The following is a 25,275-nucleotide window of genomic DNA, read 5'->3' as shown; positions in this document are numbered from 1 at the left end:
GCAGTTTCATCATGATGCGCTGCAAAGGTGTCATGTCATTTAGATCCTTGTCTATCATATGGACCAACGGTCTGTGATCGGTTTCCACTATGAACGCGGGCAGGCCGTACACATAGTCATGGAACTTCAGAATCGCAATGAGGAGTCCGAGACATTCTTTTTCGATCTGTGCATATCTGCACTCAGTTGGGGTCATGGCCCTGGACGCATATGCCACCAGGACCCAGTCAGACTGGTCGTCCTGTTGGAGGAGAACAGCGCCAATCCTGTCCTGGCTGGCGTCAGTGGAGATCTTGGTGGGTCTGGTTGCGTCAAAGAAAGCAAGGGTCGGTGCCCTCGTTAGTTGCTGTTTGAGATCCACCCATTAATTTTGGTGACGTTGTGTCCACTCAAACGCAGTGGTCTTTCGTAGGAGATTGCGTAAAGCTGCCGTCCGTGCGGACAGGTTTGGGATGAACCTGCTGAGGAAGTTGACGAACCCCAGAAATCGTAGCACAGCCTTCTTATCATGTGGCGTCTTCATGGTCCAGATTGCAGCGATTTTCGCCTCATCAGGGATGACACCCTGAGATGATATGGTGTCACCCAAAAAGGTTACAGACTCCTTCGCAAATGTGCATTTTGCCTGGTTCAGTTCAAACCTTATTTATGAATCCTCTGAAACACCTTCTTCAGGCGACAGAGGTGTTCTACTTCAGTGGTGGACCAGACGATTATGTCATGAAGTGGATAGCACGTTTAGCGAGTTGGTCACACCACAGGTGAAAGTTACTGAGGGAGATAGCAAATGGGTGACCAAAAGAAAGAGCAAGAGTAGGAAGGCAGTGCAGGTGTCCCCTGCGGTCATCTCCCTGCAAAACAGATATACGGCTTTGGATACTGTTCAGGGAGATGGCTCACCAGGGGAAGGCAGCAGAGGCCAGGTTCATGGCACCGTGGCTGGCTCTGCTGCACAGCAGGGCAGGAAGAAAAATGGCAGGGCTATAGTGATAGGGGACTCGATCGTAAGGGGAATAGACAGGCGGTTCTGTGGACGCAATCGAGACTCCAGGGTGGTATATTGCCTCCCTGGTGCAAGGGTCAAGGATGTCTCGGAGCGGCTGCAGGACATTCTGGGGGGGGGGGGGGTGAACAGCCAGCTGTCGTGGTGCACATGGGCACCAACGATATAGGTAAAAAACGGGATGAGGTCCTACAAGCGGAATTCAGGGAGTTAGGAGTTAAACTAAAAAGTAGGACCTCAAAGGTAGTAATCTCAGGATTGCTACAAGTGCCACGAGCTAGTCAGAGTAGGAATGTCAGGATAGATAGGATGAATGCGTGGTTCGAGAGATGGGGCAAGAGGGAGGGATTCAAATTCCTGGGGCATTGGGACCGGTTCTGGGGGAGGTGGGACCAGTACAAACCGGACGGTCTGCACCTGGGCAGGACTGGAACCGATGTCCTAGGGGGGGTGTTTGCTAGAGCTGTTGGGGAGGGTTTAAACTAATGTGGCAGGGGGATGGGAACCGATGCAGGAAGTTGGAATGTAGTAAAACAGGGACAGAAGCAAAAGGAAGTAAGAGGAAAAGTGCAAGGCAGAGAAGACATAGTCAAAAATCTAAAAGGGCGACAGTACAAGGTACAGTGACTGAGGGGAGCTCAGTGAATAGGCCCAGTAATACTAAAAGGAATAAAACTGGAGATGTTAAGATTCAAAACAGAGGTAAAAAAACCAACATAAGTGTACTTTATCTGAATGCTCGTAGTATTCAGAATAAAGTAAATGAGTTGATGGCGCAAATCATCGTAAATTACTATGATTTAGTGGCCATTACTGAAACATGGTTAAAAGATGGTCACAATTGGGAGTTAAATATCCGAGGGTATCAAACTATTCGGAAGGACAGAGTGGATGGTAAGGGAAGTGGTGTTGCTCTGTTATTTAAGGATGACATCCAGGCAATAGTAAGGGATGACATCGGTGCTATGGAGGATAAGGTTGAATCCATTTGGGTGGAAATCAGGAATAGTAAGGCGAAAAAGTCACTGATAGGAGTAGTCTATCGGCCACCAAATAGTAACGTTATGGTGGGGCAGGCAATAAACAAATAAATAACTGATGCATGTAGAAATGGTACAGCAGTTATCATGGGGGATTTTAATCTACATGTCTATTGGTTTAACCAGGTCGGTCAAGGCAACCTTGAGGAGGAGTTTATAGAATGTATCCGCGATAGTTTCCTAGAACAGTATGTAATGGAACCTACTAGGGAACAAGCAGTCCTAGATCTTGTCCTGTGTAATGAGACAGGATTGATTCATGATCTCAGAGTTAGGGATCCTCTCGGAAGGAGCGATCACAATATGGTGGAATTTATGGTGAGAAAGTAAAATCAAATACTAGTGTTTTGTGTTTAAACAAAGGAGATTACAAGGGGATGAGAGAAGAACTAGCTAAAGTACACTGGGAGCAAAGACTTTATGGTGGAACAGTTGAGGAACAGTGGAGAACCTTCTAAGCAATTTTTCACAGTGCTCAGCAAAGGTTTATACCAACAAAAAGGAAGGACGGTAGAAAGAGGGAAAATCGACCGTGGATATCTAAGGAAATAAGGGAGAGTATCAAATTGAAGGAAAAAGCATATAAAGTGGCAAAGATTGCTGGGAGATTAGAGGACTGGGAAATCTTTAGGGGGCAACAGAAAGCTACTAAAAAAGCTATAAAGAAGAGTAAGATAGAGTATGAGAGTAAACTTGCTCAGAATATAAAAACAGACAGTAAAAGTTTTTACAAATATATAAAACAAAAAAGAGTGGCTAAGGTAAATATTGGTCCTTTAGAGGATGAGAAGGGAGTTTTAATAATGGGAAATGAGGAAACGGCTGAGGAACTGAACAGGTTTTTTGGGTCGGTCTTCACAGTGGAAGACACAAATAACATGCCAGCGACTGATAGAAATGAGGCTATGACAGGTGAGGACCTTGAGAGGATTGTTATTACTAAGGAGGTAGTGATGGGCAAGCTAATGGGGCTAAAGGTAGACAAGTCTCCTGGCCCTGATGGAATGCATCCCAGAGTGCTAAAAGAGATAGCTAGGGAAATTGCAGATGCACTAGTGATAATTTACCGAAATTCACTAGACTCTGCGGTGGTCCCGGTGGATTGGAAATTAGCAAACGTGACACCACTGTTTAAAAAAGGAGGTAGGCAGAAAGCAGGAAATTATAGGCCAGTGAGCTTAACTTCGGTAGTAGGGAAGATGCTGGAATCTATTATCAAGGAAGAAATAGCGAGGCATCTGGATAGAAATTGTCCCATTGGGCAGACGCAGCATGGGGTCATAAAGGGCAGGTCATGCCTAACTAATTTAGTGGAATGTTTTGAGGGCATTACCAGTGCAGTAGATAACGGGGAGCCGATGGATGTGGTATATCTGGATTTGCAGAAAGCCTTTGACAAGGTGCCACACAAAAGGTTGCTGCATAAGATAAAGATGCATGGCATTAAGGGTAAAGTAGTAGCATGGATAGAGGATTGGTTAATTAATAGAAAGCAAAGAGTGGGGATTAATGGGTGTTTCTCTGGTTGGCAATCAGTAGCTAGTGGTGTCCCTCAGGGATCCGTGTTGGGCCCACAATTGTTCACAACTTACATAGATGATTTGGAGTTGGGGACCAAGGGCAATGTGTCCAAGTTTGCAGATGACACTAAGATGAGTGGTAAAGCGAAAAGTACAGAGGATACTGGAAGTCTGCAGAGGGATTTGGATAGGTTAAGTGAATGGGCTAGGGTCTGGCAGATGGAATACAATGTTGACAAATGTGAGGTTATCCATTTTGGTAGGATTAACAGCAAACGGGATTATTATTTAAACAATAAAATATTAAAGCATGCCGCTGTGCAGAGAGACTTGGGTGTGCTAGTGCATGAGTCACAGAAGGTTGGTTTACAGGTGCAACAGGTGATTAAGAAGGCAAATGGAATTTTGTCCTTCATTGCTAGAGGGATGGAGTTTAAGACTAGGGAGGTTATGTTGCAATTGTATAAGGTGTTAGTGAGGCCACACCTGGAGTATTGTGTTCAGTTTTGGTCTCCTTACCTGAGAAAGGACGTACTGGCACTGGAGGGTGTGCAGAGGAGATTCACTAGGTTAATCCCAGAGCTGAAAGGGTTGGATTATGAGGAGAGGTTGAGTAGACTGGGACTGTACTCGTTGGAATTTAGAAGGATGAGGGGGGATCTTATAGAAACATTTAAAATTATGAAGGGAATAGATAGGATAGATGCGGGCAGGTTGTTTCCACTGGCGGGTGAAAGCAGAACTAGGGGACATAGCCTCAAAATAAGGGGAAGTAGATTTAGGACTGAGTTTAGGAGGAACTTCTTCACCCAAAGGGTTGTGAATCTATGGAATTCCTTGCCCAGTGAAGCAGTTGAGGCTCCTTCATTACATGTTTTTAAGGTAAAGATAGATAGTTTTTTGAAGAAAAAAGGGATTAAGGGTTATGGTGTTCGGGCCGGAAAGTGGAGCTGAGTCCACAAAAGATCAGCCATGATCTCATTGAATGGCGGAGCAGGCTCGAGGGGCCAGATGGCCTACTCCTGCTCCTAGTTCTTATGTTCTTATAAATGAAAATCGCTTATCGTCACGAGTAGGCTTCAATGAAGTTACTGTGAAAAGCCCCTAGTCGCCACATTCCGGCGCCTGTCCGGGGAGGCTGGTACGGGAAGGCGCCGGAATGTGGCGACTAGGGGCTTTTCACAGTAACTTCACTGAAGCCTACTCGTGACAATAACCGATTTTCATTTCATTTCATTTCCACATAGACTCTGACACCCTCGATCATTTGCTCCATTATCCTGTGGAAAACTCTGACGCAGAGACAATGCCAAAGAGCATGCGATTGAAGCAGAAACGTCCAAATGGCATGTTGTACATGCAGAGTAATCTGCTCGAATCATCGAGCTGTATCTGCCAAAACCTCTGCGAGTCGCCGAGCTTGGTGAAGATACAAGCATTCGCCATCTCAGACGGGATATCTTCACGCTTGGGGATCGGGTAGTGTTCCCTGCGAATGTTCTGGTTCAATTCCTTCGGGTCTATACATATGCGAAGATCTCCAGAAGGTTTCATAACACAGACAATGGAGCTAACCCAGTCAGTCGGCTGTGTGACTCCCGATATTACGCCTTGTGACTGCAGTCTGTTGAGTTCCGCTTTCAACTTCTCCCGCAGTGGAGTTGGAACCCTCCTGGGCGGCTGAATGACGGGTTTGGCGTCTGTGTTCAGCATGATTTTGTATTGGCAGGGTAAGGTGCCCATGCCTTTGAATACGTCGGGGTACTCTTGTAGCATGCTGTGGATTTTAGCTTCCAGGCTTGATGGATCCTGGGTGTGCATGTAAATGCGTCGCACCAGCCGCAAGTCTTTGCAGGCCTGAGTGCCTAACAGTGATGATTTGTTGACGTCTACAATCTTGAATCATAGCTGCTTGCGTATCGTCTTGCTGTCCAACCAGAGATGGCACGATCCCTTTGAGACGATCTGATTGCTGTTGTAGTCCTTCAGCCGACATGCAGCGGGTATTATTTCATGGTCTCCTGGAATCGAATGGAGATCTTTGCTAGTGATGAGTTTAGCTGAGGCCCCTGTGTCAAGCTTGAAGACTAATGGAAAGTCATTGACTTGCACAGTCGCAGTCCACTCACTGCTGGAATCAATGCTGTTGACCGGGTGAGGCGTGGCGACTGTTGCGCCATGTTCCTCGATTGTCTCGATCGTGTCCACAACAAGAAGTTGTCGCAAGCGAGGTTGTCCTCATCCGAGGAATACTCATCATTGGGTTTTTTGTGCTCCGTTGAATCTATGCTTTTTACCTTGAAGTTCATGTGTTTCTGTCTAGTGGTCTTCATTAGCAGTGCAGCTCTGCACTGTGAGGCAAAGTGATTATATTTGCCACACTTTAAACATTGTTTTCCAGAAGCTGGACATTGCCCTTTTAAGTGGGCGTGTCCGCAGCCGGGACACATCATGACACTGTCCCTCCACGCTCGCGCATGCGCAGTTGGCCTTTCTTCTGTGTCAAATCTTCGGGAGAACTGCACATGCGTGTGGCCTGCATCCAAGTTCACGCGCGCGGGATTGCCGCTAGAGGAGCGCCTTCTGGAAGCCTGGGCCACCATTTTGACGGGCTCGACCTCATGGTAAAGGCCTTGGTCCCGGTAAGTAAACTCCTCATATTCTTCTTTACTTTTTTCATAAGTAGAGCATCTTTGCATAGCTGTTTCTAGGGTTAGGTCTCTTCGTTTAAGTAAGTATTTTCTAAGTCCCTCATCAAATATACCATTGACTATCTGGTCTTTGATGAGGGAGTCACAGAGGGTTTCAAAGTTTCAGGATTGAGCTAGTAATTTTAAATTAGTTACAAAACTGCTGAAAGATTCTCCCGGTTTTTGCAAGTGCCTGGTGAACTTGAATCTTTCAAATATCTCATTGACTTCAGATTGACAGTGGGTTTCAAATTTTTTGATGATTATTTCCAGCTTGCCCTTGTCCTCTCCTGCCAGGTAGGTAAAGGAATTATATATTTCTAGTGCCTGCCGCCCAGCCAGGGATAAGAGCAAGGCTATCTTCCTGGCATCAGACGCTGAGGTTAGATCCTTGGCTTGTAGATATATTTTGAACTGTTGTATAAAAAGTTTCCAATTGGAATGCATATTACCAGTGGTCTTGAGCAGGCGTGGAGGTTGGATTGGGTCCATCGTGCCGATTGGTATCTGAAGGGTCCGAATGCTGTGAGGCCTTCCATGGTCGAATGTCTGGTTTAAGTCCTCTTCTCTTACTGTTGTCTAGCTAGCTTGCTGAAATCACACCTGGTTATTCTCTAAGTCTGAATGAAGACTGTAGACTTACAGTTAACACAAACTCTTTGTCCAAACGGTTTGTTCTGCTTCCGGAGCTCAACTAGATGTAAAACAGTCAAGAGGTATGACCAGTGAAACTAAGGTAAACTGCCTATGCTCAGCTGTCTCTGTCTGCTGCTGCTCACTAGCTCTGTGCTTCTCAAAGAGGCGGATCCTCCCTTGGGCTGGACCCTTCTGTTCTGCAGTCCCTGGTGTCTGTGCAGATGTATATGCAGATGTACAGATCACTACAGTTGGCATCTAATAAGTTCTGTTGATGGATGTTAAATACCTAACAGTCGAAGGAAATGAGGTGAACAGACATTAGGTTTTGATCAGTTATTTATATTCAGATGTGTATCTAAAGAAGAGCCAGTCAGCGCCAGGGGAAACCGTGTTAGAGTTAAGAAGCTCTGTGACCAGCAATAAATCGTGTCGGCCAAAGTATCCAGTCTCAGTGTCTTCCTCACAACCAGGATTGGGAGTTTTCTCTGACACTGATGAGGACAAAGAAGACGATACATGCTACGAGGCACAGGATAAAGCTAGTAAGGACAGCACGGTAGCACAGTGGATAGAACTGTTGTTTCACAGATCCAGGGTCCCAGGGTCGATTCCTGGATGGGTCATTGTCTGTGCGGAGTTTGCACATACTCCCAGTGTCTACGAGGGTTCCTCCGGACGCTCCGGTTTCCTCCCACAAGTCCCAAAAGACGTGCTGTTGGGTAATTTGGACATTCCGAATTCTGCCTCTGTGTACCCGAACAGAATGTGGCTTTTCGCAGTAACTTCATTGCAGTACTAATGTATGCCTACTTGTGACAATAAAGACTGTTATTATATACTTCATTATTACCCCTGTATTACTGTGTATTGAGGCACAGGGTGCTGATGAAATGGATGGGGTGAAAATTAAAAGGCAGGAAGTACTGGAAAGGCTGGCTATGAGAGTGGATAAGTTGCCTGTTCAGATGGCTTACATTCCAGGTTGTGAAAGGAAGAGGGATGGAGATAGTGGAAGGGTTTGCCACAATCTTGCAGCCTCCTCCAGACATGGGGGTGGTGCCAGAGGATCGCAGTGTGACAAATGTGACACCCTAATTCATAAAAGAGAGCAAAGACATTCCCACGAGCTACAGGTCAATTAGTTTAACATCAATAGTGGGGAAGGTTTTGAAACAATAAATAGGGGAACAAATCAACAGATACTTGGAGAGGTTTGAGTTAATTAAGGACAGGCAGCACAGATTAGAAAAGGGAAGCTCATGCTTGATTGATCAAATTGAAGGTTTTGATGAAATAACAGAAAAGAGTGAGGAAAGAAATCTGATGAATGTTGCCAATATGGATTTTAAGAGATCATTGGTTCCACATAATAGTTGCTACCCTGAAAAGAAAGAATGTGCAAGGTGATGGGGATAAGGCAGGGGAGTTGGACGAGGTAGAATGCTCTTTCACAAAGCCAGTGAGACTTGATAGGCCAAATGGCCTCCTTCAGTACTGGAATGATCCTGTAATAAAAGGGTGGTTAACAAGATTGAGACTCCAAGATTAAGAGATTCAGTGTTAGCTTGGATAGTGAATTGCTTTAAGGACTGTAAACAGTGAATTGTTGTAAATGGCTATTTTTCAGCTGGAGGATGATGGGCAGTCAAATTCCCAAAGGGTCAGTGGCAAGACCACTTATTTTGATGTTGTTAGAATAGAAATGAAATGGAAAATGAAAATGAAAATCGCTTATTGTCACGAGTAGGCTTCAATGAAGTTACTGTGAAAAGTCCCTAGTCGCTACATTCCGGTGCCTGTTCGGGGAGGCTGGTACGGGAATTGAACAGTATGGGAAAAGTAGTGAAGATATTACCAATCACCTGCAACAAGGCATAGATAGCCTCGCAGAATGGACAGACAAGTGGCAGATAGAAGTTAATAAAGTGCGAAGTGTACATTTTGGGGGCAGGAAGAGTTAACATGGACATAATGACACAGTGGTCAAGAGGGCGCAGGAGCAGGCCTGGGGTTCAAATGCATAGATCTCTAAAAGTGGCATTTCATATTGAGAGAGTGATTGGCAAAGCGCATGGGACTTCATAAATAGAGGCAACATGTTAAAAGGCAGGAATTTATACAGAATATTTACAAAGTCCTGGTAAGGCTACAACTAGGGTATTGCGTCCAGTTCTGGTCACCACACTTGAGGAAGGATGTGAAGGTCCTGGTGTAGAGGAGATTTACCAGAATGGTTCCAGGGATGAGAGATTTTAACAGCAAGTTTAAATTGGGAGTATCTGGGACTTCTCCTTTGGGCAAAGGAGGTCGAGGAGACATTGGTAAAGTTTATAGCAATAGGGCAGGTTTAGATAAGGGACCAAAAAAAAAACTGTTCCCTTAGCGGCTGGACAAGAACTAGGGGACACAGACTAAAGGTTTTGGAGAAGTGCAGGGTTGAGAAAGGGCTTCTTTTTAATACAGATTGTTAAGAACTTGGTACTTGCTAACTTGCAAGGGTGTGGGAAGGAGAAACAATCAACGATTTCAGAAGAAAATGAATGGACATTTGAGGGAAATAAACTTGTAGGGCTTTGTGGAAGTAGAACAGGGGAAGGTAACAAATTGAATTGTTCTACAGAAAACAGCAAAGATTGAATGGGTCAAATGGCCACCTGTTGTACCTTAATTACTCTTTGACTAAATGCCAATAAGTCCCCAGGACTCAATGGTCTATATGGTCTTAAAAGAAGCAATTACAGACATTGTGTACGTTTGGTATTGATTTTCCAGAACGCCCTAGATTCTGAAATGGTCCTCGAGGACTCAGAAATAACATAAAAACCCAGGAAAACAGCGAGAGAGAAAACAGGAAATTATTGCAACATCAATTGTTGGGAAAATGTTGGATCCGTTGTGAAGGAAGTACAACAGATCATAAGAAATAGGAAGAGGAATAGGTTATTCAGCCCATCGAGCATTTGATCGGATCATAGCTGATCTGACAGAGGCTGTCACTCCACTTTTCTGCCTGTCCACCATAACCCTCAACTTCCATGTCAATCAAACATTTGTCCAACAGGGAACCATAAGACCATAAGACCTAGGAGTGGAAGTAAGGCCATTCGGCCCATCGAGTCCACTCCGCCATTCAATCATGGCTGATGGGCATTTCAACTCCACCTACCAGCATTCTCCCCGTAGCCCTTAATTCCTCGCGACATCAAGAATTTATCTATCTCCGCCTTCAGGCCATTTAGCGTCCCGGCCTCCACTGCACTCCGCGGCAATGAATTCCACAGGCCCACCACTCTCTGGCTGAAGAAATGTCTCCGCATTTCTGTTCTGAATTTACCCCCTCTAATTCTAAGGCTGTGCCCACGGGTCCTCGTCTCCTCGCCTAACGGAAACAGTTTCTTTGCTTCCACCCTTTCTAAGCCATGTATTATCTTGTAAGTTTCTATTAGATCTCCCCTTAACCTTCTAAACTCCAATGAATACAATCCCAGGATCCTCAGCCATTCATCATATGTTAGATCCGCCATTCCAGGGATCATCCGTGTGAATCTCCGCTGGACACGCTCCAGTGCCAGTATGTCCTTCCTGAGATGTGGGGCCCAAAACTGGACACAGTACTCCAAATGGGGCCTAACCAGAGCCTTATAAAGGCTCAGTAGCACATCGCTGCTTTTATATTCCAACCCTCTTGAGATAAATGACAACATTGCATTCGCTTTCTTAATCACAGATTCAACCTGCATGTTTACCTTTAGGGAATCCTCGACTAGCACTCCCAGATCCCTTTGTACTTTGGCTTTATGAATTTTCTCACCGTTTAGAAAGTAGTCTATGCTTGAGCATAGAACATAGAACGATACAGCGCAGTACAGGCCCTTCGGCCCTCGATGTTGCACCGACATGGAAAAAAAAACTAAAGGCCATCTAACCTACACTATGCCCTTATCATCCATATGCTTATCCAATAAACTTTTAAATGCCCTCAATGTTGGCGAGTTCACTACTGTTGCAGGTAGGGCATTCCACGGCCTCACCACTCTTTGCGTAAAAAACCCACCTCTGACCTCTGTCCTATATCTATTACCCCTCAATTTAAGGCTATGTCCCCTCGTGCTAGCCACCCCCATCCGCGGGAGAAGGCTCTCGCTGTCCACCCTATCTAACCCTCTGATCATTTTGTATGCCTCTATTAAGTCACCTCTTAACCTTCTTCTCTCTAACGAAAACAACCTCAAGTCCATCAGCCTTTCCTCATAAGATTTTCCCTCCATACCAGGCAACATCCTGGTAAATCTCCTCTGCAGCCGTTCCAAAGCTTCCACGTCCTTCCTATAATGAGGCGACCAGAACTGTACGCAATACTCCAAATGCGGCCGTACTAGAGTTTTGTACAACTGCAACATGACCTCATGGCTCCGGAACTCAATCCCTCTACCAATAAAGGCCAACACACCATAGGCCTTCTTCACAACCCTATCAACCTGGGTGGCAACTTTCAGGGATCTATGTACATGGACACCGAGATCCCTCTGCTCATCCACACTACTAAGAATTTTACCATTAGCCAAATATTCCGCATTCCTGTTATTCTTTCCAAAGTGAATCACCTCACACTTCTCCACATTAAACTCCATTTGCCACCTCTCAGCCCAGCTCTGCAGCTTATCTATGTCCCTCTGTAACCTGCAACATCCTTCCGAACTGTCTACAACTCCACCGACTTTAGTGTCGTCTGCAAATTTACTCACCCATCCTTCTGCGCCCTCCTCTAGGTCATTTATAAAAATGACAAACAGCAACGGCCCCAGAACAGATCCTTGTGGTACGCCACTCGTAACTGAACTCCATTCTGAACATTTCCCATCAACTACCACTCTCTGTCTTCTTTCAACTAGCCAATTTCTGATCCACATCTCTAAATCACCCTCAATCCCCAGCCTCCGTATTTTCTGCAATAGCCGACCGTGGGGAACCTTATCAAACGCTTTACTGAAATCCATATACACCACATCAACTGCTCTACCCTCGTCTACCTGTTCAGTCACCTTCTCAAAGAACTCGATAAGGTTTGTGAGGCATGACCTACCCTTCACAAAACCATGCTGACTATCCCTAATCATATTATTCCTATCTAGATGATTATAAATCGTATCTTTTATAATCCTCTCCAAGACCTTACCCACCACAGACGTTAGGCTCACCGGCCTATAGTTACCGGGGTTATCTCTACTCCCCTTCTTGAACAAAGGGACCACATTTGCTATCCTCCAGTCCTCTGGCACTATTCCTGTAGCCAATGATGACCTAAAAATCAAAGCCAAAGGCTCAGCAATCTCTTCCCTGGCTTCCCAGAGAATCCTAGGATAAATCCCATCCGGCCCCGGGGACTTATCTATTTTCACCTTGTCCAGAATTGCCAACACTTCTTCCCTACGCACCTCAATGCCATCTATTCTAATAGCCTGGGTCTCAGCATTCTCCTCCACAATATTATCTTTTTCTTGAGTGAATACTGACGAAAAGTATTCATTTAGTATCTCGCTTATCTCCTCAGCCTCCACACACAACTTCCCACCACTGTCCTTGACTGGCCCTACTCTTACCCTAGTCATTCTTTTATTCCTGACATACCTATAGAAAGCTTTTGGGTTTTCCTTGATCCTACCTGCCAAAGACTTCTCATGCTTGGATTCTTTTTTCCAAAGTGCAAGACCTCACATTTTCTCACGTTGAATTGCATCAGCCATTTCCTGCACCACTCTCCCAAACTGTCTAGATCCTTCTGCAGCCTCCCCACTTCCTCAGCACTACCTGCCTGACCACCTAACTTCGTATCATCGGCAAACTTCGCTAGAATGCCCCCAGTCCCTTCATCCAGATCATTAGTATATATGGTGAACAGCTGCCTAGAAAACTAATGTATGATTGCACAGAATCAAATCAACTTTTTGAAATACAGATGTAGTGTTTGGCAAAATGGTCACTTTTATGCAGATATAACTCATCAGGTTATCAAAGTTATTCTCAAAGGAGAACAATTGGTTATGGTGTATTCGTAATTTCAGAAGGCATTCCATGCAAACGTTGTTTTACAAAATTAGAGTTCATGTGGCTTCTCGGCCTTTTGGCTAAGATCAAGTGTAGTATCTGCTCTGCCTTTTGGCTCAGATCTGGTATGTCTGACTTTGTAACTCAGAAAAAGTAATAATAAAAAAAGAGTTCATGTGGTTGGGTACAGTACATCTGTATAGAAAGGATAGAAATCAGATTTTAAAATGTACATATAATTGAGTCATTTTCAGTTTGGCAGGCTGTTACAACAGGGTGCTGCAACAAGTAGTGCTGGAGGGAGACTTCTGGTGGCGGCAATGAGTGAGTGAGCCGCACATTTGGGGTCTCTCACTCCGGCGGGATTTGAGGACCTGGTTCCCCGGTTTTGCGGGACTGTGGAGCGCTGAAAGGACGGCCACGGAGGTGCTGAGGAGCGAGCAGAGCTGCATGGAACTGTGGGAGGGCAGAAAGCAGCGAAAACGGGAGAGGAAGGGACAAAGGCAAGGTGCAGGGGAAGCTGACCCAGGAGCCAAGATGGCGGACCTACGGACCTCGGACCCGGCGATCCAGCAAGTGCTGGAAAACATGCTGCAGGTTATTAAAAACAGTTTTGAGTCATTGAAGCGGGATAACTTGGACCCACTTCAGAAGGCAGTGGATCAGCTGAACCAGAGACTGGATGCCCAGGACGAAAAAGTTAAGGAGCTGGGGGAAGCGGTGGAGGAGCAGGCGGATGCGCAGACGATTGCTGCGCTAGAAGTCGATGGGTTGAAGGAGAGACAGAGAAGACTGCTGGACAGAGCAGAGGAGTTGGAAAATAGAGCCTGTAGACAAAATCTGAGGATCATTGGCCTCCCGGAGGGGCTGAGGGAGCTGATGCCACAGCTTTTGTGGCTGACCTGTTGATGCAGCTGATGGGGGCTGAAGCCTTTCCGCGACCGCCGGAGCTGGAGGGGGCACACCGAGTACAGGCGAGACAGGTGCGTCCAGGGGGGTCCTCCCCGTCCGATGGTGATTAGGTTCCACAGGTTTGTGGAGAAGGAGCGGGTGCTGCAGTGGGAAAAGAGCGCTAAGCACAGCATGTGGAATAACAGTGTTCTTCGCATCTGTCAGGACCTAAGCCAGGAGGTGGCTAGGCAGCGAGCAGCCTTTAAACAAGTTAAGGAGGTGTTATTCAAAAAGCACGTGAAGTTTGGTCTGCTCTTCACGGCCCATCTTTGGGTTACGCATCAGGGCCAACACCACTACTTCTCCGAGCCTGAAGATGCAATGGACTTTGCGAGGGATCAGGGGCTGATCGTGAAAAAAGGACCCACGGACGCAATCTAGGGTCTGAGAATTACTGTTTGAAGGGATGCCTACTGTGCCTGGACTGCTGGTCAACTGTTTACTGCTTTAAAGGTGCCTTGTTCCCCCCCCCCCCCATCCTCCTCGTTTGGTCTTTTTCCTTTTTTTGTTGCTTTTTTTTCTCTCTCTTTTTTTTCTGCTGTGGTGGGTACCTTTTGTTGGGCTCTCTGAGTGCGTTGGAGCTGTTATTGTAACAAAAGGGTGGCAGGTCAGCAATGGGAATTAAAGATGTTGTTTGGGAGCTTTCGTTTCATCTATGTCTATGGTTTTTAATGTTTGTTTCGGATGGGTGATGTAGGGGTACTGGGTTATTGCGGTGTTATTTTGTTAATGCCCAGAAAGGGACGAGGGTCAACACTATTCTGTGTACACAGCTGGAACTGTATTGCTCCTGTAACAGCCTCGCGGTGCTGTTTGATGTTTACATCTTGTTTGATCTTCCCATTTTAGTGAGATTGCTCCAATGGGTTGGAGTGGGGGATGTTGTGCTGATGAGTGGGGAGATGAGGTTTGGGAAACAATGGGAGTGAGACAAGTGGGTGCCGGAGCGATGAGTCACCGGGCTAGGAGATTGGCTGGTCGAGGAAGTCAGGTGGGGGTGGGGGGGTGGGAGAGAGAGAATACAGCTAGTGGATGGCGGGGGTGGGGTTATCGGGGGATGTTGCGGGGGGGGGGGGGGGGGGGGGGGGGGGGGGAGTTATTCTACTGACGTGGGGGGAGGGGGGATCTGAAGCAGGTAATGGAAAGGAGGTCGGGGGTGGAGGCGGTCAAGAAGAGAGCCAAGAATGGCGCAGCGCATGGGCCGGGGGCGGGCCCAAGAAAGGTTATGGCTGACCGGCGTGGGGGGGTTGTGCCTCCCAACCAGGCTGATCACCTGGAATGTCAGGGACTACATGGGCCAGTTAAAGGGGCGCGTGTGTTCGCGCATTTGCGGGCTCTGAAAGCGGACGTAATTATGTTGCAGGAGACACATCTGAAAGTGTTTGACCAGACCAGGCTAAGGAAGGGCTGGATCAGCCAGGTCTTCCACTCAGACATGGATTCTTAGTGCAGGAGGGGTAGCAATTATGATCAATAAGTGGGTTCAATTTGAAGCGGAGGGCGTAGTCGCAGACGGCGGGGGCAGATTCCTTATGGTAAGGGGCAAACTGGAGTGGAGAAGAGTGGTGCTGATCAACATATATGCTCCGAATTGGGACGACATTGACTTTATTAAAAGAGTGCTGGGGAAGATCCCTGACCTAGACTCAAGTAAGTTGATAATGGGGGGGGGGGGCGACGGGAAGGGGCTACTTGTTTTACTCGCATGTTCATAAAGTATATTCTAGGATTGATTTTTTTTATCTTGAGCAGGGATTGTGTAGGGGAGGTAAAGAATACGGAATACTCGGCAATCACTATCTCGGACCATGCCCCGCACTGGGTGGACCTGCAGGTCGGGGGGTGCGAATTACCAACGTCCACAATGGAGGTTAGATATAGGATTGCTGTCGGAGGAGGGGATATGTGAGACTTCGGAAGTGTAAGCAAAATTACTTGTAGGTGAAAGATACGGGGGAGGTTTCAGCAGCGGGTCGCACAGGGTCTGTGGGAGGCGTTGAAGGCAGTAGTCAGGGGGGAGCTGATCTCAATTCGGGCTCACAGGGTCAGGGCGGAAAGAGCAGAAATGGACAGAGTGGTTAGGGAAATTTATCGAATAGACAAGGAGCATGCTTGGTCCTCCCCCGTGGGAGGACCTACTCAGGGAGAGACGGAGATTGCAGGCTGAACTGGGGGTGCTATCCACGAGTAGGGCCGTGGAACAACAGGCGAGGGGAGCGGTGTATGAGCATGGGGAGAAGGCCAGCAGATTGCTAGCGCAGCAACTCAGGAAGAGGGAGGCGGCCTGGGAAATAAGTAGAGTGGTTGATGGGGAGGGGAGCAGAATGGAGGACCCGGCAGGACAGAATAAGGTATTTCGGGACTTCGATAGTAAGCTGTACACTTCAGAACCCCCGGAAGAGCCGGAGGAGATGAAAAGGTTCCTGGACGGACTAACCTTCCCAAAAGTGGGCAGGGGACTAGTGGACGGGCTGGGGGCCCCGATTAGAGCGGAGGAGGTCTTGGGAGGCCTAAAGGCCATGCAGTCGGGGAAAGTCCCGGGGCCAGATGGGTACCCAGTAGAGTTTTACAAGAAGTTCTCGGAGATAGTGGGACTGGTCCTGACTAAGGTTTTAATGAGGCCAGGGCCAGAGGGACCCTGCCGCCGCCGATGTCGCAAGCCACCATCTCGCTAATATTGAACGGGATAAGGACCCGGAATCCTGCAGGTCATAAGGCCAATCTCCCTGATCAATGTGGACGCCAAGCTCCTGGCCAAGGTCCTGGCGATCAGAATTGAGGACTGCGTACCGGAGGTGATTGGGGACGATCAGACAGGGTTTGTGAAAGGCAGGCAGCTGAAAGCTAACTTGAGAAGATTGTTTAATGTGATCATGATGCCCCTGACGGGCAAGGAGGTGGAGGTAGTGGTGGCAATGGACGCTGAGAAGGCCTTTGACCGGGTGGAGTGGGACTATTTGTCGGAGGTACTCGGACGGTTTGGGTTCGGGGAGGGACTGGTTAATTGGGTCAGACTATTGTACCAGACCCCAAAAGCTAGCGTTAGGACAAACAGGATGTCAGATTATTTCAGACTACATCGCAGGACCAGACAGGGATGCCCACTCTCCCCGTTGCTGTGCGCGCTGGCCATAGAGCCGTTGGCGATTGCGTTGAGAGCTGCAATGGGGTGGAAGGGAATCTAAGAGGGGATGCACTCCCGCTGTCACTGGCGGGGAGGGTGCAGACTGTAAAGATGACAATCCTCCCTGTTCATCTTCCAGTGCCTCCCGATCTTTATCCCACGGACTGGCAAAATCCTTCAAAAGGACTGGCAAAACCATCATGAGCTTTGTCTGGGCGGGAAAATCCCTGCAGGTGAAGAAGGCAATGCTTGAAAGGAGCCGCAGCGAGGGAGGACTGGCATTGCCGAGTCTGATCAACTATTACTGGGTGGCGAACATAGCCATGATAAGGAAGTGGATGGTGGGTATGGGGTCTATCTGGGAGCGAGTGGAGGCAGCTTCGTGCAGGGGCACCAGTTTGGCAGCCCTGGTCACGGCTCCCCTACTGCTGTCGCCGGCCAGGTACTCCACCAGCACGGTAGTGGGGGCAGCCCTGCGGATGTGGGGCCAGCGGAGGAGGCATGTAGGGGAGGTAGGTGCGTCTGTCTGGGCTCCAATATGAGATAACCATCGATTCGCCCCCAGGAACATAGATGGAAGATTTCGAACATTGCGGCGGGCGGGGGTGAGGAGGGTGGGCGATATGTTCCTGGAGGGGAGCTTTGCGAGTTTGAGGGGCTTGGAGGAGAAATTTGAGCTGGTAAGGGGAAATGACTTTAGGTACTTACAGATGCGGGACTTTGTACGCAGACAGGTCCCATCCTTCCCAAGCCTCCCGCCAATAGGGATCAAAGACAGAATAGTCTCTAGAGGAGAAGGAGGAGAGGGTAGAGTCTCGGATATTTACAAGGTGCTCATGAAGGGGGAACTGAAACTCAAATGGGAGGAGGAGCTTGGTGGGGAGATGGAGGACGGGCTGTGGGCGGAAGCCCTGAGTAGGGTAAACTCAACCGCAACATGTGCCAGGCTCGGCCTGATTCAATTTAAGGTCGTTCACTGGCCCACATGACGGTAGCTCGGATGAACAAATTCTTTGGGGTAGAGGACAAGTGCACTAGATGCGCGGGAGGACCAGCGAACCACGTTCACATGTTTTGGGCATGTCCTAAGCTTAGGGGGTACTGGGAGGGATTTGCGGGCGTCATGTCTCGGATGCTGAAAACAAGGGTGGTGATGAGTCCAGGGGTGGCAATTTTCGGGGTTTCGGAAGACTCGGGGATCCAGGGGGAGAAAGAGGCCCATGTTAGAACATAGAACATAGAACAGTACAGCACAGAACAGGCCCTTCGGCCCTCAATGTTGTGCCGAGCCATGATCACCCTACTCAAACCCACGTATCCACCCTATACCCGTAACCCAACAACCCCCCCCTTAACCTTACTTTTATTAGCACACTACGGGCAATTTAGCATGGCCAATCCACCTAACCCGCACATCTTTGGACTGTGGGAGGAAACCGGAGCACCCGGAGGAAACCCACGCACACAGGGGGAGGACGTGCAGACTCCACACAGACAGTGACCCAGCCGGGAATCGAACCTGGGACCCTGGAGCTGTGAAGCATTTATGCTAACCACCATGCTACCCTGCTGCCCCTATGTTCTGGCCTTTGCTTCCCTAATAGCAGCTTTGAGGGCAGCACGGTAGCATTGTTGATAGCACAAATGCTTCACAGCTCCAGGGTCCCAGGTTCAATTCCGGCTTGGGTCACTGTCTGTGCGGAGTCTGCACATCCTCCCCATGTGTGCATGGGTTTCCTCCGGGTGCTCCGGTTTCCTCCCACAGTCCAAGGATGTTCAGGTTAGGTGGACTGGCCATGCTAAATTGCCCTCAGTGTCCAAAATTGCCCTTAGTGTTGGGTGGGGTTACTGGGTTAGGGGATAGGGTGGAGGTGTTGACCTTGGGTAGGGTGCTCTTTCCAAGAGCCGGTGCAGACTCGATGGGCCGAATGGCCTCCTTCTGCACTGTAAATTCTATGATAAATAGTCCGGCATCGAATACTGCTGGCATGGAGGGACTCGAAACCCCCGAAGACCGAACTATGGCTTTCGGACATGTCAAGTTTTCTGGGTATGGAAAAAATTAAGTTCGCCTTGAGGGGATCTATACTGGGGTTCGCCCGAAGGTGGCAACCATTCATCGACTTCTTCGCAGGAGTGAACGTCAGTAGGGGGGAAGGGGGGAGATTAGAGAAGAGTAGGAGGGATAAATAGGCAGGTAGAGGAGCGGGCACGTGCAGTATGGTTTGATTGAAGTATTGGTTTTACGTTGATGTTTGCCCATTTCTGTTATCTGTAACTGTTTACAATGCCAAAAAATACCTCAATAAAATTGTTTGTTAAAAAAAACAAGTAGTGCTGGAGCCTCAGCAATTTACAATTGATATTGATGGCTTTGATGAAAGGACCGAGTAATGTATCCAAGTTTGTTGAGAACACAAAATTAGGTCAAATTGTAATTGGCTGCAAAGTAATCTTACATCCATCTATTCCCTGTAACTAACACAGTTACACTTTGTAACTATCACCAACAGCTCCTTAACTTTGGTTATCACTGGACATTGTAAGGCCTCAATCCGGCACATACAGAGTCAACAAGGCAATTGTACACAGGGCACTTGTCACTTCAAAGCAACATCAAAAACTCAAGCTGTTGGATCAGAAGAAACAAAGGGAACATTTTGAAAATACAAAGTTTTTTGGGCAATATCTGGAAAGGCAAACGACAGGTTAATATGCCGGCATGGCTCTCCGTCAGGGTAGAAAACTGAAAAATAAAAAAAGATGGAAAACTAAGAGTTTTCAGAGAAGGCAAGCAGGAAACTGGGGATAAAATGGGCAATTTCAATGAGAAAACACTTTAAAACAAAGGAACACATATATCCAACGGTGGTGAGAATTCCTGGGACAGGGCATTAACTGGAAAAAAGATAATGGGGGAAAATTATAAAAATTGACATGAAGTCCCCAAAGGCAAAGCACATCTGTTGTGAAAACTAACAATCAGAAGCCAATGCATCCAAATCAGAACTTAATGGGGTCATGACTGGGAGCAGATGCCCACCTGTGCTCTGATAAATAGTCAACACACAAAACGGCAACCTGAAAACTCTCACTCCAATCACAAACAATTTCACCTCATATCGAGTACTGCCGGATATAAAAACAATAAGCAAAATACGAAGGTCTGAAGTTATTGCAGTCAACGATTGGGTTGTTTATTAAGTTTGCAAATCTTCCCATGTTCTGCATTCCTGTATAGATTTCATTCCTTCCTCCCAGTCTCCATCAGTCTCATCTGCTCTGATGATACCACTTTCAGCTAAAGTTTCCGAACACTTGACTGCATCTAGCACATTTTCTGTTCTCGTCTATTCCTTCCTCCTCTTGCAACAAGGGTCCACTTTACACTGACCTTCAACCCCACCAATCTCTGCATGCTACAGATCATATTCCAAGATATTCAACATCTACAACATGATCCTACCACTAAATGCACCTTTAACTGTTGGGTTTTTTGTGGGAACTGCTGCCTCCAAGATAGTCTTGTTCAAGGTTCCACCACCACTTCAATTTCCAGTTGCTCTTCCTCACCTGTCAGTGCAACTAAAGCAGATCCAAAGGTTGTTCATTAATCCCTTGCCACACTATTGTCTAGGGTCCTCAAAACTGTTTCTCTGTTGTGAATCTGATGTGTACTGCCTAAAACCTAGTATAATATATTTAATGCTCGGTATTGTTTTTTCTGCACTATTCTGTTAGCAGTGTGATCCTAACTTTTCTCACACCCCATTTTAGTCCTCCATTCCGAGACATTTTTGACTCCCAGATTCTCCCAACCAGGCAAAACAGGAGACTCCAGGAAATTATTTCATCGTTCGCGTGAGCATTCTCCACCCTAGAGTCTGAACATTAATGGCAAAAGTTCCAGATTTTAACTTCCGCTCCTGGTTTCTTAACCTCAGTGGAAGATAGGGATCTGTGTTGGGTTGTAACAAAAACAATAAATGTTGGGAATCCTCAGCAGATCTGGTAGCATCTGTGGAAAGAGAAAGTTGGGCCGGGATGCTCTGCCGCCGTGATTCTCGGTTATGCCGGCGCCCAGGGGTTTCCCAACGGCGTTGGGCTGCGGAAAACCCGTTGACCGGCCGGCATAATGGAAAATCCCGCTGGCCGGTCGAGGCAGAAATGTGGCGCGGCAGGGTGGAGAATCCCACCCTTAATATTTCAGGTCTGTAACTTTTCTTCAGAATATAGACCTGAAAATATTCTCTCGTTTTCTCTCTCCACAGATTCTGCCTGAACAGCTGAGAATTTCCAGCATTTTGTGCTTCGATTTCAGCTTTCCTGCAGCATTTTGCTTTTATATTTTGGATTAGTTTTGGATTTTTTTCTACCAAAGACCCAGCAGAGACAGGAGGGCTAAATGGCCTCTTCTGCATTGTAAAGTTCTGAGGCACAAAATCTAGTGCTGCTCATCTATTAGCAAAAATAGAAACCATAATGCCAACAAATTTGGTAAATACAACAAGAAAGGTCCACGACACCCTGCTTTAGTGACCATCCCTGCTCACACCCCAGCTCCAATCTGCACCTCCACCTTGTGTTCCATTGCCCTCTCGTGCCTTTCAAAAGATCTGAATAACTCCGATGCACTCACCTGAATGAAGTCTGGGAATTGTTTTTTACAAGAAGGGCAAGTGAAACAGCCATTAGTGACATGAATTGCGACATGTTCTTTGAGCAGGTCAAGTCTATCGAAAGAATCTGTGCAGAAAATACAGGAGTACGTTTTCTGATCAGAGTGGAATTTCATGTGTGAATCAAGTGCTGAACTGTTTATGAAGCCTTTGTTACAGATGTCACAGGTCAGTGGGTAGTTGCCATCCCGCCCATGGAAGTGCAGGTGCTGATCCAACTTCTCCTTCTCCCGGAATGCTTTTCCACAGTGAAGGCATTTAAACGGTCGATATGTTTTACGTATAAAGAGATGATGAAGTGCCGCATTCTGAAGAGAAAAGAAAGGAAATTTAAATATATAAATCACCTTTCACATGAACTTCTCTCTCTTAATAGCACTAGCTGGTAATCTACAGGGTCCATTAACCAGCTATTGGATTAATTTGTGTTTGAATTACTTCACATAAGATGATTGACAGGACACTGATAAACAGTGACATCTTCATCTTTGGATCTTCCTGGGCAGCACGCGGCACAGTGGTTAGCACAGATGCCTACGGCGCTGAGGACCTGGGTTCGAATCCCGGCTCTGGGTCACTGTCCGTGTGGAGTTTACACATTCTCCCCGTGTCTGCATGGGTTTCGCCCCACGGCCCAAAGATGTGCAGGTTATGTGGATTGGCCACGCTAAATTGCCCCTTAATTGGAAAAAAATATTGGGTACTCTAAATTTATTTATTTTTAATCTTTAGATCTTCCTTTTTTTCTCAACATCACAATAACATCTGCAATAACACGGTCAATTGCACAGGCACCTCTGGACAGTCATCAGATCCAGGATTAGGCCAAACATTTTTCAATTAAATTAAACATGACAAAAGTCATTCTATTCAGAATCTTCCTTCAATGTCTCTCCACTGTTGGGTGCGACTGCTCTTACCTGGTTGTACTCTTAACTATCTAATCATTCCCAGAGAATCACTTGCAATGGATTATCTTCCTGCTCCCACACTATTGTCTTTGGAATTCTCTGAGCATTAATTCTTATCCCTCCTTTTTCCGATATACATATTGGCCCCAGATAATTTCATCCAAAGACACAGCATTACATTCACTTGTGCACCAACGACATCTGACTCTACCTCACCACCAGCTCTCTCGCCTCCTTTATTGTTGCAAAACTATCAAACTAGTTATCCGAAATCCAGTGCTGTATAAGCCTTCTCCATGGATCACCTGTATGAACTAGAGAGGCTTTTTGACCCTGGCACTGCTCAAGGGGTTGCCGTTGGAAGTTCCTTGCTCCTGGTAGGGCCGCACAGCAGCAAGGTGCCAAAATGCGAACCAATAAGTTCTCAATGGCAGAATAGGCGAAGGAAGACTTTGCTTCTCACTGGCTGTGAAGATGGAAGATAGCAGCAAGGTGGTTGTGGTCATTGTGGTTCAACACGTCACCGAAAGCTATTACCACCTGTCAGAATTGTGTGGACAATGATGGCGCCCCAAGGTCTTCACGTTAAACTAAGTCGAGTGCAGGCTTCCACCAGAGTCCATTTGCAAAGCCCTGTGATGATGGAGCATTGGTGACAGAGTGAGGGCTGCAAACCTCGGAATTCCGAGTCACAAATCTGCACATAGTGAAAGAAATATGCAATGCAGGTCGCTGGACAGCTGTGTTGGGATAGAGGTGTCTTTGAGCTGTGACAGAGCAGCCGTCTTCTACCCCAAAAAGGGGCAGGGCTTGAAAAGCTGTCTCAAAAAATAGGCTGGGAAACCATACCTAGTTATTTATAATAATAACAATCTTTATTAGTGCCACAAGTATGCTTACATTAACACTGCAATGAAGTTACTGTGAAAAGCCCCTAGTCACCACACGTGAGCGCCTGTTCGGGTACACTGAGAGAGAATTCAGAGTGTCCGATTCACCTAACAAGCACATCTTTTGGGAGTTGGAGGAGGAAACCGGAGCACCCTGAGGAAACCCACGCAGACATGGGGAGAAGGTGCAGACTCCGCATAGACGGAGATCGAACCAGAGACCCTTGTGGTCAAAGAAAGAAAACTATTAATTTCTCAATTTGGAATGGATAATCTCAAGACTAACCGGCCGGAAAGAAGAACTGCATTAGTATCACTTGAGCTATTAAGACTCCTACAAAAGGAAGGTTGAGTCGTGAGACTGTGAGATTCTCCCGAGCCTGTGAAATGTGGGTACATGGTCCCACATTTGTGCAGGAAGTAATGGGAGTGTGCTTGTAGCTACGTGAGGTGTATCTTTGCTGCATCAACTTTTCAATGTGAAATTTACCTCTGAAATAACTTTCGCCTGTTATTGTTTGAATTATAAAAGCAAAATACTACAATTGTGGGAATCTCAAACTAATGTTTCAATTATGTTGATTTTAGTTGGTTGTTTTTAAAACTGAAATCTTGTCCAGGGGTTTTCTTTCTGTTGACTAAGCAAGTTATTGGTCTCTACAGGGATCGTAACATTACCCATTCTGCACCAGATCTTCAAGCTAGTCTCCATCTCTTCAATTCCAGACACATGAAAACTTGGCCTGTTCTTGAAGGTCACCAAAACACTGATATCAACCCACATCTGGCCAGCCAAATATTCCACTTTGCATATTTGTTAAAGGAGAGACTCTAGCATATGTTGAGCATTTTTTATATCTTGGCAGTCGCCTCTGTGAAAAGGATACCATTGACAGGGAGATACCAGATCAACGCCACCAACTTAGCCTTCTACAAACTATAGCAGTGGGAAGGCACCAAACTAACATTAAAAGTCAGCACCACAAGCATAGGACACAACTGCAAAGTCAACTTGAATCTACTGTACACAGTGTCTGGAAGGCCAAAAAACATCTCCTCACGAAGTTTCATTTTCTCGACTCTCAAACAGCTAATGTTCCAGGGGAGAACAAAGAAAACACTTCACAGACACACTGAATTTCTGTTTGAAGGATTGACTGTCTGGGAGGAGCGTGCTAACACAATTGTTCAAAATGACGATAACTTGTCCATCAAACTGCATCAAGCTTTGAATCAAAATCTTAACGAGGCAGAGTAGCAGCAAAGGAAAGAAATAAATAGAAAGGAAGCAGATCCTGCACTCTGGATCATACTGCCTCCTGGGATGTCCCGTCCCACATTCCAAAAGATCTGCAGGTCGAGAATCGACCTGTTCAGTCACATGAAGATCCATAATAGAAACTCACAATCCTGAGAGGCATTATCCTTGAATCAAGAGGCAGCCGACGATGACTCGACAACAAAAATTTCCTCCAGTTCAACACTGTAGTCTGAAGCCATCATTTTCAGTACCTATTCCAAACTCTAGTTATCGATTCCATACTTCTGCCTGGAATCAGTATTGCATTAAGCCAGTCTTTTTGCAACCTTGCTGTCACATTTGACTACAAGATGATCTTTCACACATTGTTGTGTCATCACGAAGACTGCTTTTTTCCAGTTCCGTAACAATGCCCGACTTCACTCGCTTCAGTTCATCTGCTGCTGAAACCCTCATTCACGCCTTTGTACCTTTACACTTGATTATTCCGATGACTGGTCTCCCAGGTTCCACGCTCCATTA

At 46.7% G+C, this 25,275-nt stretch overlaps 1 protein-coding gene and 1 pseudogene across 6 annotated transcripts in view; one reads left to right on the top strand and one right to left on the bottom strand.

The window, feature by feature from the left end:
• prdm10 (PR domain containing 10) overlaps positions 1 to 25,275 on the bottom strand; it is a 317,111-nt gene that overhangs the window by 79,016 nt on the left and 212,820 nt on the right. For all 6 annotated transcript variants that reach the window (XM_038778556.1, XM_038778562.1, XM_038778560.1 and 3 more), the window contains one exon: positions 21,652 to 21,999. In XM_038778556.1, the coding sequence (XP_038634484.1) occupies positions 21,652 to 21,999 (348 nt within the window). The remainder of the gene's footprint in view (positions 1 to 21,651; positions 22,000 to 25,275) is intronic.
• LOC119954578 lies at positions 12,998 to 13,113 on the top strand (annotated as a pseudogene).

The sequence above is a fragment of the Scyliorhinus canicula genome, chromosome 19 (genome assembly GCF_902713615.1).
Source record: "Scyliorhinus canicula chromosome 19, sScyCan1.1, whole genome shotgun sequence".
Classification (NCBI taxonomy): Eukaryota; Metazoa; Chordata; class Chondrichthyes; order Carcharhiniformes; family Scyliorhinidae; genus Scyliorhinus; species Scyliorhinus canicula.
Note: the sequence above shows the minus strand (reverse complement) of the source record. Positions and strands in the feature narration are given on the sequence as shown.